This window comes from Desmodus rotundus, chromosome 3 (assembly GCF_022682495.2).
Source record: "Desmodus rotundus isolate HL8 chromosome 3, HLdesRot8A.1, whole genome shotgun sequence".
NCBI lineage: Eukaryota > Metazoa > Chordata > Mammalia > Chiroptera > Phyllostomidae > Desmodus > Desmodus rotundus.
The window spans coordinates 65,398,385-65,410,807 of NC_071389.1; the positions used below are offsets into that span (position 1 = coordinate 65,398,385).

Genomic DNA, 12,423 nt, shown 5'->3' on the forward strand with positions numbered 1-12,423 from the left:
GTTCTCTGCCTTCAACCAGGCATTTGAAAGGAGAGCATGTGGGGTTCCCAAGAGACTGCATAGGAACTGAGTGTGGTTCTATTTTATGACTTGCTTCTGGTGGGGTGGAGGTAGGGGTCGGGGAAACATTTTTATAAACAATGTGGTGGAGAAGGGTATGAGGTTACTCATTCTCTCTAAGAATTATGCAGTCGCTGGTGGCTTATACTCAGAGACTAACATTATAATGATGTGGTTTCAACTTTCATTTTAAATGTGTTCTGGATTAATTTGGTAGCTCACTAAAAGCATCCAAGAACTGAGAGGTCTTTTCCTTAAAAGAGAATTACCATCTAAATTAAACACATGATATATTCCATGACCATCAGAAACAAGAAAAAGTAAAGCAATGTTCCTTAAAATCCATAACAATTCAGCTTTTATTAGAATATCTAGGGTTGCTCCCATAGTTTTGTCATATTCAGGGACTTTCTCCTTGGACTTTCAATGATTAGGTTATTTTCCTAAAACTTAGAATATTATTTATGATCTTTTCATAGGCCCATTACTACTCCACGGCTCCGTGTAAGAGGCGGCAGAATGGTTGTCGCAATTCTCTATTCTCCTTTGGTTTCTCTGTGTTATTGGACTATGATGTCAGATTCCTTCCTTGAAACTCTTTGACTTTGGTGCTCCAGAAATACTATGCTTCTCCTTTATTTCACTGACCCTGCTTCGCTATCCCCCTTTATTCTGTGCCTGATAGTCCTTCTTCATTTAGTATATTATCTAGAGGTGAAACGTTCTGTTATTCATTCACTAAATTCATTCTCTCAAAGAATTAATTCCTTTCTATGGCACTGTCTGCTGCTTAAATACTCCTGACTTCCTCTGGGGGACTGAAGATGGCTGCAATATTTTGTGATTCTTCCCCACAGGAGACAGAATTTTCCTCTCCCTGTGTAGCCGGGCTGGCCCTGCTTTTTTTGACCAACCTAATGTGGCAGAAATAATGTGGAGTAATTTCTAAGGCTGGACCTTAAAGAGAGCTTTAGCTTCTGCTTTGGTGTGCTTGAAAGGTTCCTTCTTAGAACTGAGCCGCCTTGCTGTGAAGAAGCCTGCACAGCCCTGTGGAGGAGCAGCTGGACTCCAGTCATCAGCCCAAGCTGAGCTCCAGGACAGCAGCCAGCCCTTCCAAGGGCCAGCTCTGGGATTGATTCGGGACCTTCCAGCCATGCAGCCAACACCACGTGAAACAGAACTGCCTCATCATCCCACAGAATCATGAGAAAGGATAAATGATTATTTTGGCTGCAAAGTTTTGGGATGGTTTATTACATAGCAATAAAGAGCCAAAACAAAAACTGGTACCTAGATGTGCGGTGCTACCATAACAAAACATCTGGCATCAGCTTTGAGACCAGGTGGCTGTGAAGACCTGAAAGGCAGTAAGAAGGCAATTAAATGTTTGCTGGAAGAACAGTGAGGAAACTGCTATTGGAGAACATAATATGGTACCTTTGCTTTTTCATGGTGACAGGAAAATCAGCCAGGCTGTCCCCAACAGTGACTTGGAAGATAGGAAATGAACCTAATGAATTTGTGGATCTAGCATAGGAGATTTTCTGAGCAGAATATTGGAAGTGCCAATTAACTTCTTTTTTTAGCCACCTACAATCTAAGTATTGCAGAGATGAATTAAGGAAGAGACTGTTCAGAGTTTACGTAGACTTTAAAGGAAGTATTTTCTTTCTAGAGTCATAATAAAATTGTTTCTCATGACCAGCTTCCCTACCCAGCACATACTCTGAGAAATGGCCTCAGGTCAAAAGATCAGATCCAGAGCACTACTGCCAGTAAAACTTGGTCTCCAGGTAAACATAAACGCCAGGGCACACTTCTGAGACCTTGTATTAAGATTTCAAAAGATTTAAGGCAGAGCCTCCTAGATCTCAGCTGGACAGAAGGGCTCTAGGAGGAATCTTAATGGTATTGTCTCATAGCTTCGTGGACCTGATTTAGGTGACAAGATCCTGGACTTCAAGACTACCCTTGATGCCATAGTGGGATAAGACTTTGCTGAGGCGGGGCGGGGGCTTGGGAGGGGGCGAGTATGCTTTGTATGGGTAGGAATGGGAATCCGTGGACAGAGAATAGACCATGGTGGATTAAACCTGGCTGCACATCCCTTGACACTCCTCCCGCTGAAAGGTGGTGTTTGCTTCCTCTCCCCTCCAATCTGGGCTAGCCATGTAACTCCTATGACCAACAGAATGTGTTGAATGTGCCTCTGTGTAGCTTCTAGGGCTCTGCCATAAAAGATCAGCAGTTTTCACCTTTGAACTTGGAATGCATCCTCTTAGAACCCAGCCACTATGCTGTGTGAGGGCCCTCCAGCAGCCATGTGGAGTGTCACAGAGGGAGGTACCAGCCAGCGGTCAGACCCAGCTCCCGCCTAATGAATGAGGACATTTTGGATCTTCCAGCTGTCTTTATGCTAGCCAACATCATGAAGTAGAAGAACCACCCACAGAATCATGAGAAATAAAACCGCATTTCTTTTAAAGCCTTTAAGTTTTGGAACATGCACAAAAGCCAACAACCTTCCCACCCATAAACTATGAGTTCTAGCCTTCCTCTGGGAAAGGCTTTAATACACCCTTCCAAACATCTGAATGTGCTTTTTTCAGCTTTCTGCATTTTTGTATTTCAGTTCTTTTTTCCCCCAGCATTTATTTATTCATTTTAAATATATTTTATTGATTATGCTATTACAGTTGTCCCATTACCCCCTTTATTCCCCTCCCACCCGCATTCCCCACCTTTAGTTCATGTCCATGGGTCATACATATAAGTTCTTTGGCTTCTACATTTCGTATAATATTCTTAACCTCCCCCTGTCTATCTTATACCTACCATTTATTCTACTTATTCTCTGTACCTTCCCTCCTCTCTCCCCACCCACTCCCCCACTGATAACCCTCCATGTGATCTCCATTTCTGTGATTCTGTTCCTGTTCTAGTTGTTTGCTTATTTGTTTTTGTTTTTACTTTTGTTTTAGGTTCGGTTGTTAATAACTGTGAGTTGTCATTTTACTGTTCATATTTTTGATCATCTTCTTTTTCTTAGATAAGTCCCTTTAACATTCCATATAATAAGGGCTTGGTGATGATGAACTCCTTTAACTCGACCTTATCTGGGAAGCACTTTATCTGCCCTTTCATTCTAAATGATAGCTTTGCTGGATAGAGTAATCTTGGACGTAGGCCTTGCCTTTTCTGACTTTGAATATTTTCTTACAGCCTCTTCTTGCCTGTAAGGTTTCTTTTGAGAAATCAGCTGATGGTCTTATAGGAACTCCTTTGTAGGTAACTGTGTCCTTTTCTCTTGCTGCTTTTAAGATTCTCGCCTTATCTTTACTCTTAGGTAATGAAATTATGATGTGTCTTGGTGTGTTCTTCCTTAGGTCCAACTTGTTTGGGACTCTCTGAGCTTCCTGGCCTTCCTGGAAGTCTACTTCCTTTGCCAGATTGGGGAAGTTCTCCTTCATTATTTGTTCAAATAAATTTTCAATTTCTTGGTCTTCCTGTTTTCCTTCTGGTACCCCTATGATTCGGATGTTAGAACGTTAAAGATGTCCTGGAGGTTCCTAAGCCTCTTCTCATTTTTTTGAATTCTTGTTTCTTCATTCTGTTCTGGTTGGATGTTTCTTCCTTCTGGTCCACACTGTTGATTTGAGTCCCAGTTTCCTTCCAATCACTGTTTATTCCTTGTACATTTTCCTTTATTTCACTTAGCATAGCCTTCATTTTTTCATCTAATTTGGGACCATATTTAACCAATTCTGTGAGCATTCTGATTACCAGTGCTTTGAACTGTACATCTGAGAGGTTGACTATCTCTTCGTCGCTTAATTGTATTTTTTCTGGAGCTTTGATCTGTTCTTTCATTAGGGCCATTTTTTTTCTTTTTGGTCACGGCGCACCTGTTCTGTAATAAGGGGCGGAGCCTTAGGTTTTGGCCAGGGCAGGGCAACCCAGGGCGCTGTGCTGTGACACTGTTTGCGGAGGACATGTTTGAGAGGGAACAAAGCTGCTTGCTCTGCTCTCTGCCAGTTTTCAGTCACTTCCTCAGCTACCCACAGTCAAATCGGGTTCTTCTGGTGCTGATTCCCGGGTGTATGTTCTAGGACCCTGTGGGTCTCTCCAATGAATTCTCCTGTGAGGCTGGGAGTTTTCGCCCGCTGCTGCCTCAACCCCCACGGGTGTTTTCAGTCAGTGGTTTGAGGCTTTATTTCCCCACTGGGTTGCGTGGTCTGTCTGACTCCCCAGTTGTTCCTCCCAATTTATCTGCACTCAAATGTGGGACCGCCCAGTCCAAAATCCTCCGCTTCGCCGGTTCCGCCAGCCGCTGCCTTGCCGTGAGTCCTCTCTGCCCGGCTCCGCCCCTCCTACCGGTCTGGGTGAATGTGTCTTCTCTATCTCCTTGGGTGTCTGCCTTCCATACAGTTTGATTTTCTGTCAGTTGTGGTTTTTTGTTTTTAAATTGTTGTTGTCCTTCTTTTGCTTGTGCGAGGAGGCGCAGTGTGTCTACCTACGCCTCCATCTTGGCCGGAAGTTTCTGTATTTCAGTTCTTTATTGTACAAATATTTATTGTGCACTGTGTGCTAGAAAATGTGGACAATACTACAATGGCATAGGACCAAAATGCGAATTTATTTGACTCCTGCTTTTCCATGGGCCTATCCAAAACTGGCAAGTGGTGTGAATTTTCATTTATAGTGACTATTTCATTCTTTGCTTTCTTTTCAAATGCATTAAAATTTTTCCTTACTATTTATGAGCCACATGATTGAAATAGCCTTTCAGCTGCCGCCTTGTTTCTAATCCATCCTCCTTAAGTCCATTCGCACAAATCTCTACTGCTCAGTGACTATTTTGCTCCCTCATGTAGCTGAGCCTCTGAGGGATTCATGCGGGAGATGGTAGCTGTTCATTTGCAGTCTGTAGAGGGGGGTGTATCCTTAACATCTAGTGAAACTTCCAGAAGACTTTAAAGGTAGGCACTTTTCCCAGATATTTTATCACCAATCTGTGTTGTGGGCTTTTGCTTCCTGGGGAGATTTAGAAAATAACAATAATAATAATTATTATTATTATTTTTAATAATTTTTTGGCCTTACCTGGACCAAATCGAATTGCTCTATGGGAGTGGGGCCAGGGTTTAGGTTTCTTTTAATAGTGCCCCAGGTGGTTCTAATGTGAAACCAAAATTGAGAACCACTGTCTCTGATTTGTGAGTCTTCTCAATGGTCTCTGCACCAGCAGCAGCCACATTAGCTAGGAATTTGTTTGCAATGCACATCCTTGGTGCCTACTTCAGACCTAATGAATCAGAAACTCTGAGGGTAGGACCTCTTAATTTGTGTTTTAATGAGCTCTCCAGTGATTTTCATGGATATCAGCGTAAGAGAAACACTTTCCTAGATAAATCTTAGTTCCCTTCTAGGTCTCAAAACTACAACTAGATTTGGACAGGTGTTATTTAAAGTTGCTGTACTGACAAGATCTGAAATAATTGGTAAGGGACATAACCTGGCATACCAAGTGTCTTGTTAGTGATACCCCTCTAAAATTGTTTAAATTAAAGGAGCAAATTGCCCTGGCTGGTGTAGCTCAGTGGATTGAGTGCAGGCTGTGAACCAAAGGGTCACTCGTTGGATTCCCAGTCAGGGCACATGTCTGGGTTGCAGGCCAGGTCCCCAGTGACGACCACAAGAGAGGCAACCACACATTGATCTTTCCTTCCTTCTTTCCCCCTCCCTTCCCCTCTCTCTAAAAATAAATAAATAAAATCTTTTAAAAATATGTTTACAAAAAATAAAATAAAAAAGGAGCAAATTAATCAGGGACATTGATGCTTTGTTTCTTAGAGAACTCAAAGAGGTGAATTTAAATTTCAGTTGGATATATGTTAGAACCAAGAAACATCTTAAAGTAATACTAAACATTTTGAAGGGATATAAAATGACTTTCACATCAATTTTCAGTGAGAGTAAGTAAACAAACTCCGTTTTGAATTATTAGGCTGTATCCCTGCCTGAGGTTAGAGACGGGGATCTCTGAAGTACCTTCTAGTTCTTAGTATATAATGACACTAAATACCATTGGATCATCATTTGTTTATTTTTCCCCTGGTTATTTTGGAAATGCTTTCAAAGTAAAATAAGGACTAGTGGAAAGTAAAGACACCTAACTTGAGCGTTGTTCTTCCAGTCTTAGAGACTTGGGGCTGAGATTGTCAAATGAATTCATGTGCTTTGAAAAGCTTTTACGATTTTTAAATGAGGTTCAAAAGCTAAAACTGGGATTAGGACCATAAAACCCTTCACTTTTAATATTGTTTCTTTGCACTGATTTAGTGCATTTGTGTACTAGAAATAGAGATCTGTTTTGGATTGAGTCCTCTTGTCTACAATAATATGGTCTGGAAAAAATTTCCCAGACACACAAACAGTATTAAATTTTGTAATGACAAAAGATCACTATGCTCTAGCTTTCCAGTTAAATGCTTCAATGAGAAAAATTAATATCAGTTAATATATAGGAATGCTTGGGACTTCTCATACATCATTAAATTCAGATGTTATATGTTTATATATTTACTCTTAGATCAGTGGAAAAGTAGGGCAAAATGTTAGCTGAGAAAGTAGATTATATATGTAATTGGAGACATTGCAGAAAACTGTACGTTTTCATCTTCATTTTTCCAAAGATTATAATAGAACCCAGTTATGATGCAGATGTTGGGATAAATTGATAATCAGCTGGGACTGTTATGACAAACTACTGTAGACTGGCTGACTTAACAAACATTTATTTCTCGCAGTTCTGGGGGATAGAAAGTCTGAGTTCAAGATGCATTATGTCTGATGAGAGAGCTCACTTCCTAGTTCATAGACAGCCACATGCTATGTCCTCAGTTGGTAGAGGGGGCAAGAGAGTGCTCTGGGGTTCCTTTTATAGGCACACTACTTCCATTATCAGGGCTCCCCCTCATGGCCTCATTGCCTCCTAGAGGCATTACTTCCTATACTATCACATTGGAGGGTAGGTTTTCCATTTGTATTTGAGAAGGACATACACGTTCAGCCATTGCACTTGAAGAACAGATTTAAATACTCAGCTTTTTCTTTAGCTTTTGAGAGACCCGAGACTGGCATAGTTAATTGGACTGAATGAGACAGTGTGGTCTGGTGGACAAGGCTTGAAATTGGAGTCTGAGGACTTAGGTTCTTTTTATATCTATTTCTTCTTGGTTTTGTCACCTTGGACATGGTAACTTCTTTGGGCCTGCCTTATTTTCTTTATAAAATGTGAAAAATAATATTTAACTCAGTGGCTTGTTGTAAATATAAAATAAATATAAATGAAACTGATTTGAAACTGGGAAACTAGATATTACATTATTAATAATACTAGATTTTTATTTCTTTTATTGACAAGGAACTCCTCAGAGGAAATATACACTAGGTGATTAGAGGGAAAGTTTATAATTCTTAAAAATACAAAAGTTCTTTACAAATAATTTTCAGTTAGAATAAATATGGTGAACCTGAAGTAAGTTATAGTTCTCTAACAGATTAGTTATAGTAGTTTTACACTATGATTACTTTAAAATCTTACTGTAGCCCTAGCTGGTGTGGCTCAATTGGTTGGAACATTGTGCCATAAACCAACAGGTCTCAGGTTCAATTCCCAGTCAAGGCACATACACACCTAGGTTGCAGGTTCTATCCCCGGTCAAGGCACATACAAGAGGGCAACCAGTCTCTCTGTCTCTCTGTCTCTCTGTCTCTCTCTCTCTCTCTCTCCCCACCCCCATCTCTCCCTCCCTCCTTCCCTCCCTCTCTTCATCTCTCTCTAAAATGCAATGAAAAATATGTTCTCTGGTGAGGATAAAATAATAAATAAAAATATAATTTGAGATTTGTATCTCTGCTTTCATAGAAATACTCTGTTTAAAATAGAAAGTATATTTGCAGTGTATAAAAATTATATTGTATACCAGAAGTATCATCATGGATGAATCACATTCTGGAATTATGCAGCAATTTCTTTTCAGGCACATTAGAGATGCAATGTATGAATATATATGTTAAAATGTTCCACACATCAAATGTCTTTATCGTGCTTGCTGCACATAAATGCATTTGTGTATTGTATGTTATAAGCCTTTGAAAAATGAATCGTGAATGAGAAACTTGTGCTCCAGTGGTGCTAAATGTGAGTGGTATAAAGCTGGGTTGTCATGCACACTAACTGTGCTCTCTGGCCTGCAAAATAATTTAATGGTGGTAAGTAATTATTAAGCAGGCTTACACATAAATTCATAAATCCCAAGTAAATTTCAGACATGTCCAATATTTTAATCTTTGAAAAATAACAAGATTGTAAGATTATTGCTAAAGATATCTGACATACAATTTGGGGTCAGTACTCTGAGCTGGATTTAAGTACTTAATAAACCAAAACAGGATCATATGATCAGGGCAAATGTAAAAATATAATAACCTTCCCAGCAAACTCTCAGCAGTTACATGGGCACTAAAAAATGTTCACCCAAACTTAAAAATTTTTTGTTTTAGAATGTTGTCACATTTCAAACTAATATACAAGGTCTGTCCAGAAGATATCCAGCCATGTAATATGAAAACATAGAGATATTTATTGAAGAAAACACAAGAAGCATTATACATTGTACAATGACATCTCAGTCCCCTTCAAAGTAGGCATGTTGGGACCTTACATAGTTCTCCCAATTGCCATTTTCCCGAATCTCATTGACGGTCTGAAATCGCTTCCCTTTCAAAAGTGATTTTAGTTTTGGGAAAAGCTGGAAGTCACAGGATACCAAATCTGAGCTGTAGCGGGGTGACTTGATGTTTCACAAAAAATCTCTGCACAAGATATGACGCATGAGTGGATGCATTGTCGTGATGAAGCTGCCGGTCACCAGTTGCCCATAGGTTCTGAATCATCAGAATAGTTTCTGCCAAAGAATGTCCAAACTTAGTGCAAAATTTGATGCAGATTCGTTGCTTTACTCACTCAGCCATGTTGAATATGATGGCCTCACAGTACACATGGTCACTCAATGACATCTTCCACCCCCACTGACTAGTACAGTGAAGTCATCATTGTTCACACATGCGCATTCCAGTTCCACTGTCCTTGGCTGCCAGGTTACATTGATGTGTTGCAAACCATTCTCATTGTATTAACAATGGCTGGACTTTTTCCGGACAGATCTCTTATATGAAATATAAACTATTGCAAATGATTCTTTGAAGATGCTAAAATTGTCTTTTATTTACCTCAAAGGTAAAAGTAATGAATTTAAAAGGGTAGCTGCATTTAATAATATCATAATTCCAGAGAACTTAAGCCATATTTCTGAGCTGTGTCTTAAAAAAGTTACTCACTTGTGACCATTTCTAATGAAATCAGCAGGTTAAATTTTAAGAGCTCTGAGTCTCCTTAGTTGGATAGATGTGCAGTTTTAAATTTGGTGCAGAAATTACAGGCTTTGACAGGACGTCTAATAAACAAGCCAACTGTGTATGAAGACTGAGTACAAGAAATTAACATTTGTAGACAGCTTGGGAGAAGCTAAGTGCTCTTCTAAATGTGTGGATACAGGATTTTAAAGTCTGTTATGTCTAAATTTCTGTAGAAATTTTTCTGTGACTCGAGAGGTTTCAGGGAGTGAGTGTGATTTGGTGTGTAATTGGGATCTTGTATATATAGCTTTACTAGGATCTGCCTCAGAGTGAACAGTGAACTGACTTAAGAAATTTATTTGTCACATTATGTCTTATGATGGAGAAGTTCTGAACACAGTGTCTCCGGCGTTTTTTAAGTAACTGCAGCTATTTCACGATCTCTGTGCTTCCTCATAGAATGAAGACAAACACAGAGATGGTGTGTCTAAGAAATTTTAAAAGGTGTAGACCTCCTGATTGAAGCATTGTTCAATTACTGGAATCATTTTTATTGACGTAAGTATAAGTATTTAAAGTTCTTTATTTTGGTCAGTGTTGACTTGTGCTCTTTGTTGAATAAATATTCATTCTCTGTCGAATACCTTTATCATTGTTAGCACTGTTTGAGTTTATATTCTTCTGCAACTTCAGTTGCATATCTTGAATTAATTTAACTGAGGACCCTTGAGAGAACAAATGAACCCATGACCTTAGAGCTGGAAGAGCCCTTAGAGGTGCTCTGGTTCATGCCCTTTATCCATTATAAGAAATTCGTTTGCAATGACCCTGACAAATGATCGTATTATTCACCTAGACCTTGGTGGAGAGAAGGGGTTGAACTATTTCACAGACTTGCCATTTCTGTGGATGTTCCACTACAAATTGAATCAAAATATGACTTTCTGAAATGTCACCCACCTAGGTCTTCCTCTAGAGCATTTCGCCTATTGTTTCCCTACTCATTTTTGTTGTTTATTTTTTCAGTTACAGTTTACATTCAATATTATTTTGGTATACAGCATAGTAGTTAGACAGTCATATACTTTACAAAGTGTTCCCTCTGATATTTCCAGTACCCACCTTTCATACTTAGTTATTACAATATTATTGACCATATTCCCTGTGCTGAACTTTACATCCCTATGACTGTTTTGTAACTACCACTTTGTACTTCTCAATCTCTTCACCGTTTTTACCCATTCCCTTGAACCCCTTCCCATCTGACAACCATCAGTCTGTTCTCTGCATCTATAAGCCTGCTTCAGTTTTGTTTGTTTTGGTCTGTAGATTCCACATGTAAGTGAAATCGTACGGTGTTTGTCTTTCTCTGACTCACTTATTTCACTTAGCATAATACCTTCTAGATTCATTCATGCTGTTGCAAATGGTAAGATTTTATTCTTTTTTTATGACTGATAGTTCATTATATATGTGTACCCCCGTGTTTTTTATCTACACGTCTATAGATGGTCACTTGAGTATCTTTTCATATGTTAATTAGCCATCTGTGTGTCCTTTTTGGAGAAGTGTCTATTCAGGTCCTCTGCCCATTTTTTAATTGTCTTGTTTGTTTTTCTGGCATTGAGTTGTATGAGTTCTATGCAAATTTGGGATATTAACCCCTTATGGGATGTATCTTTGGTGCATATCTTCATCCATTCAGTATGTTGTCCTTTTGTTTCGTTGATCATTTTCTTTGCTGTACAAAACTTTTTAGTTTGACATAGTCCCATATTGCGTGGAGAAATGTCAAAGATATTTTTAAATATTTATATATTTTTTTAGAGCGAGAAAGAGAAACTATTGACTTGTTGTTCCACTTCTTCATGCATTCATTGATTGACTCTTGTATGTGCCCTGACTGGGGATTGAACACACAACCCTGGCACATCAGAATGATGCTCCAAACAACAGAGCTACTCTGCCAGGGCAAAATGTCAGGAATTTTACTATGTTTTCTTCTAGGAGCTTTATGGTTTTGAGTCTTACATTTAAGTCTTTTTTGTTCTACATTCTGTCTTTGTCTTTTACTTTTGCCATTTTAATTATGGTATCGTGGTGTGGGCTACTTTGGGTTAATCTTGTTTGGAACTCTCCACACCTTCTATACTTGTATGACTTTTTCCTTCACCAAGTTAGGGAAGTTTTCAGTGATTATTTCCTGAAATAGATTCTCATTCTTAGCTTACTATCTTCTCCTTCTGGTATCCCTATGATTCGGACATGGTTACTCTTCATGTCCCAAATGTCCTTTAAACTATCCTTTCTTTTAATCCTCACCTGAAGACGTGTTTTCACTCATTTTAAAGAGAGAAGGGAAGGGGTCAGGGAGAGAGAGAGAAGCATCAGCTGGTTACCTTTCATACACGCCCCAACCAGGGATCAAACCTGCAGCTAGGCCTGTGCCCCACTGGGAGTCAAACCAGCAATCTTTTGGAGCATGGGATGCCACTCCAAGGAGCTGAGCCACATGGCCAGGTCTAAACTATTCTCATTATTTAAAAATTCTTTTCCTTTTTGCTTCTCTGATTGGATGTTTTCTGATACTTTGTCTTCCAAATCACTGTCTCCATCCTCTGCTTCACCTGATCTGATGTTGATTTCTTCTAGTGTATTCTTTTCATTTCAGCTATTGTATTCTTCATTTCTGCTTCTTTGTTTTTTTCCCACTGAAATGAAAACAAAACATCTTTATAAGCCTTCAAGTCGGATCGCTACAGAGGTAGGGAAGGGCTTCCTCCAGGGAAGGAATTCCTCCTGATTTCCAAACCGGAGTGACAGGTGACAGAGTGTGGGGCATCTAAAAGTATAATATTGTAGCAACTGAAAACAAGACTCAAGAAAGTTGTCTCTGCAAAAAAATAAAACCCAGACCACCTGCTTACAAGCTAACCTGGA

General features: G+C 39.3%; 1 protein-coding gene across 1 annotated transcript; it reads left to right on the top strand.

Annotated features, from left to right (window-relative positions):
- The first annotated feature begins 9,943 nt into the window (after positions 1 to 9,943).
- Positions 9,944 to 10,006, top strand: LOC128780446 (uncharacterized). The gene has a single exon (XM_071220956.1). The coding sequence runs from the start codon at positions 9,944 to 9,946 to the stop codon at positions 10,004 to 10,006; it is 63 nt and encodes a 20-aa protein (XP_071077057.1).
- Positions 10,007 to 12,423: the final 2,417 nt, after the last annotated feature.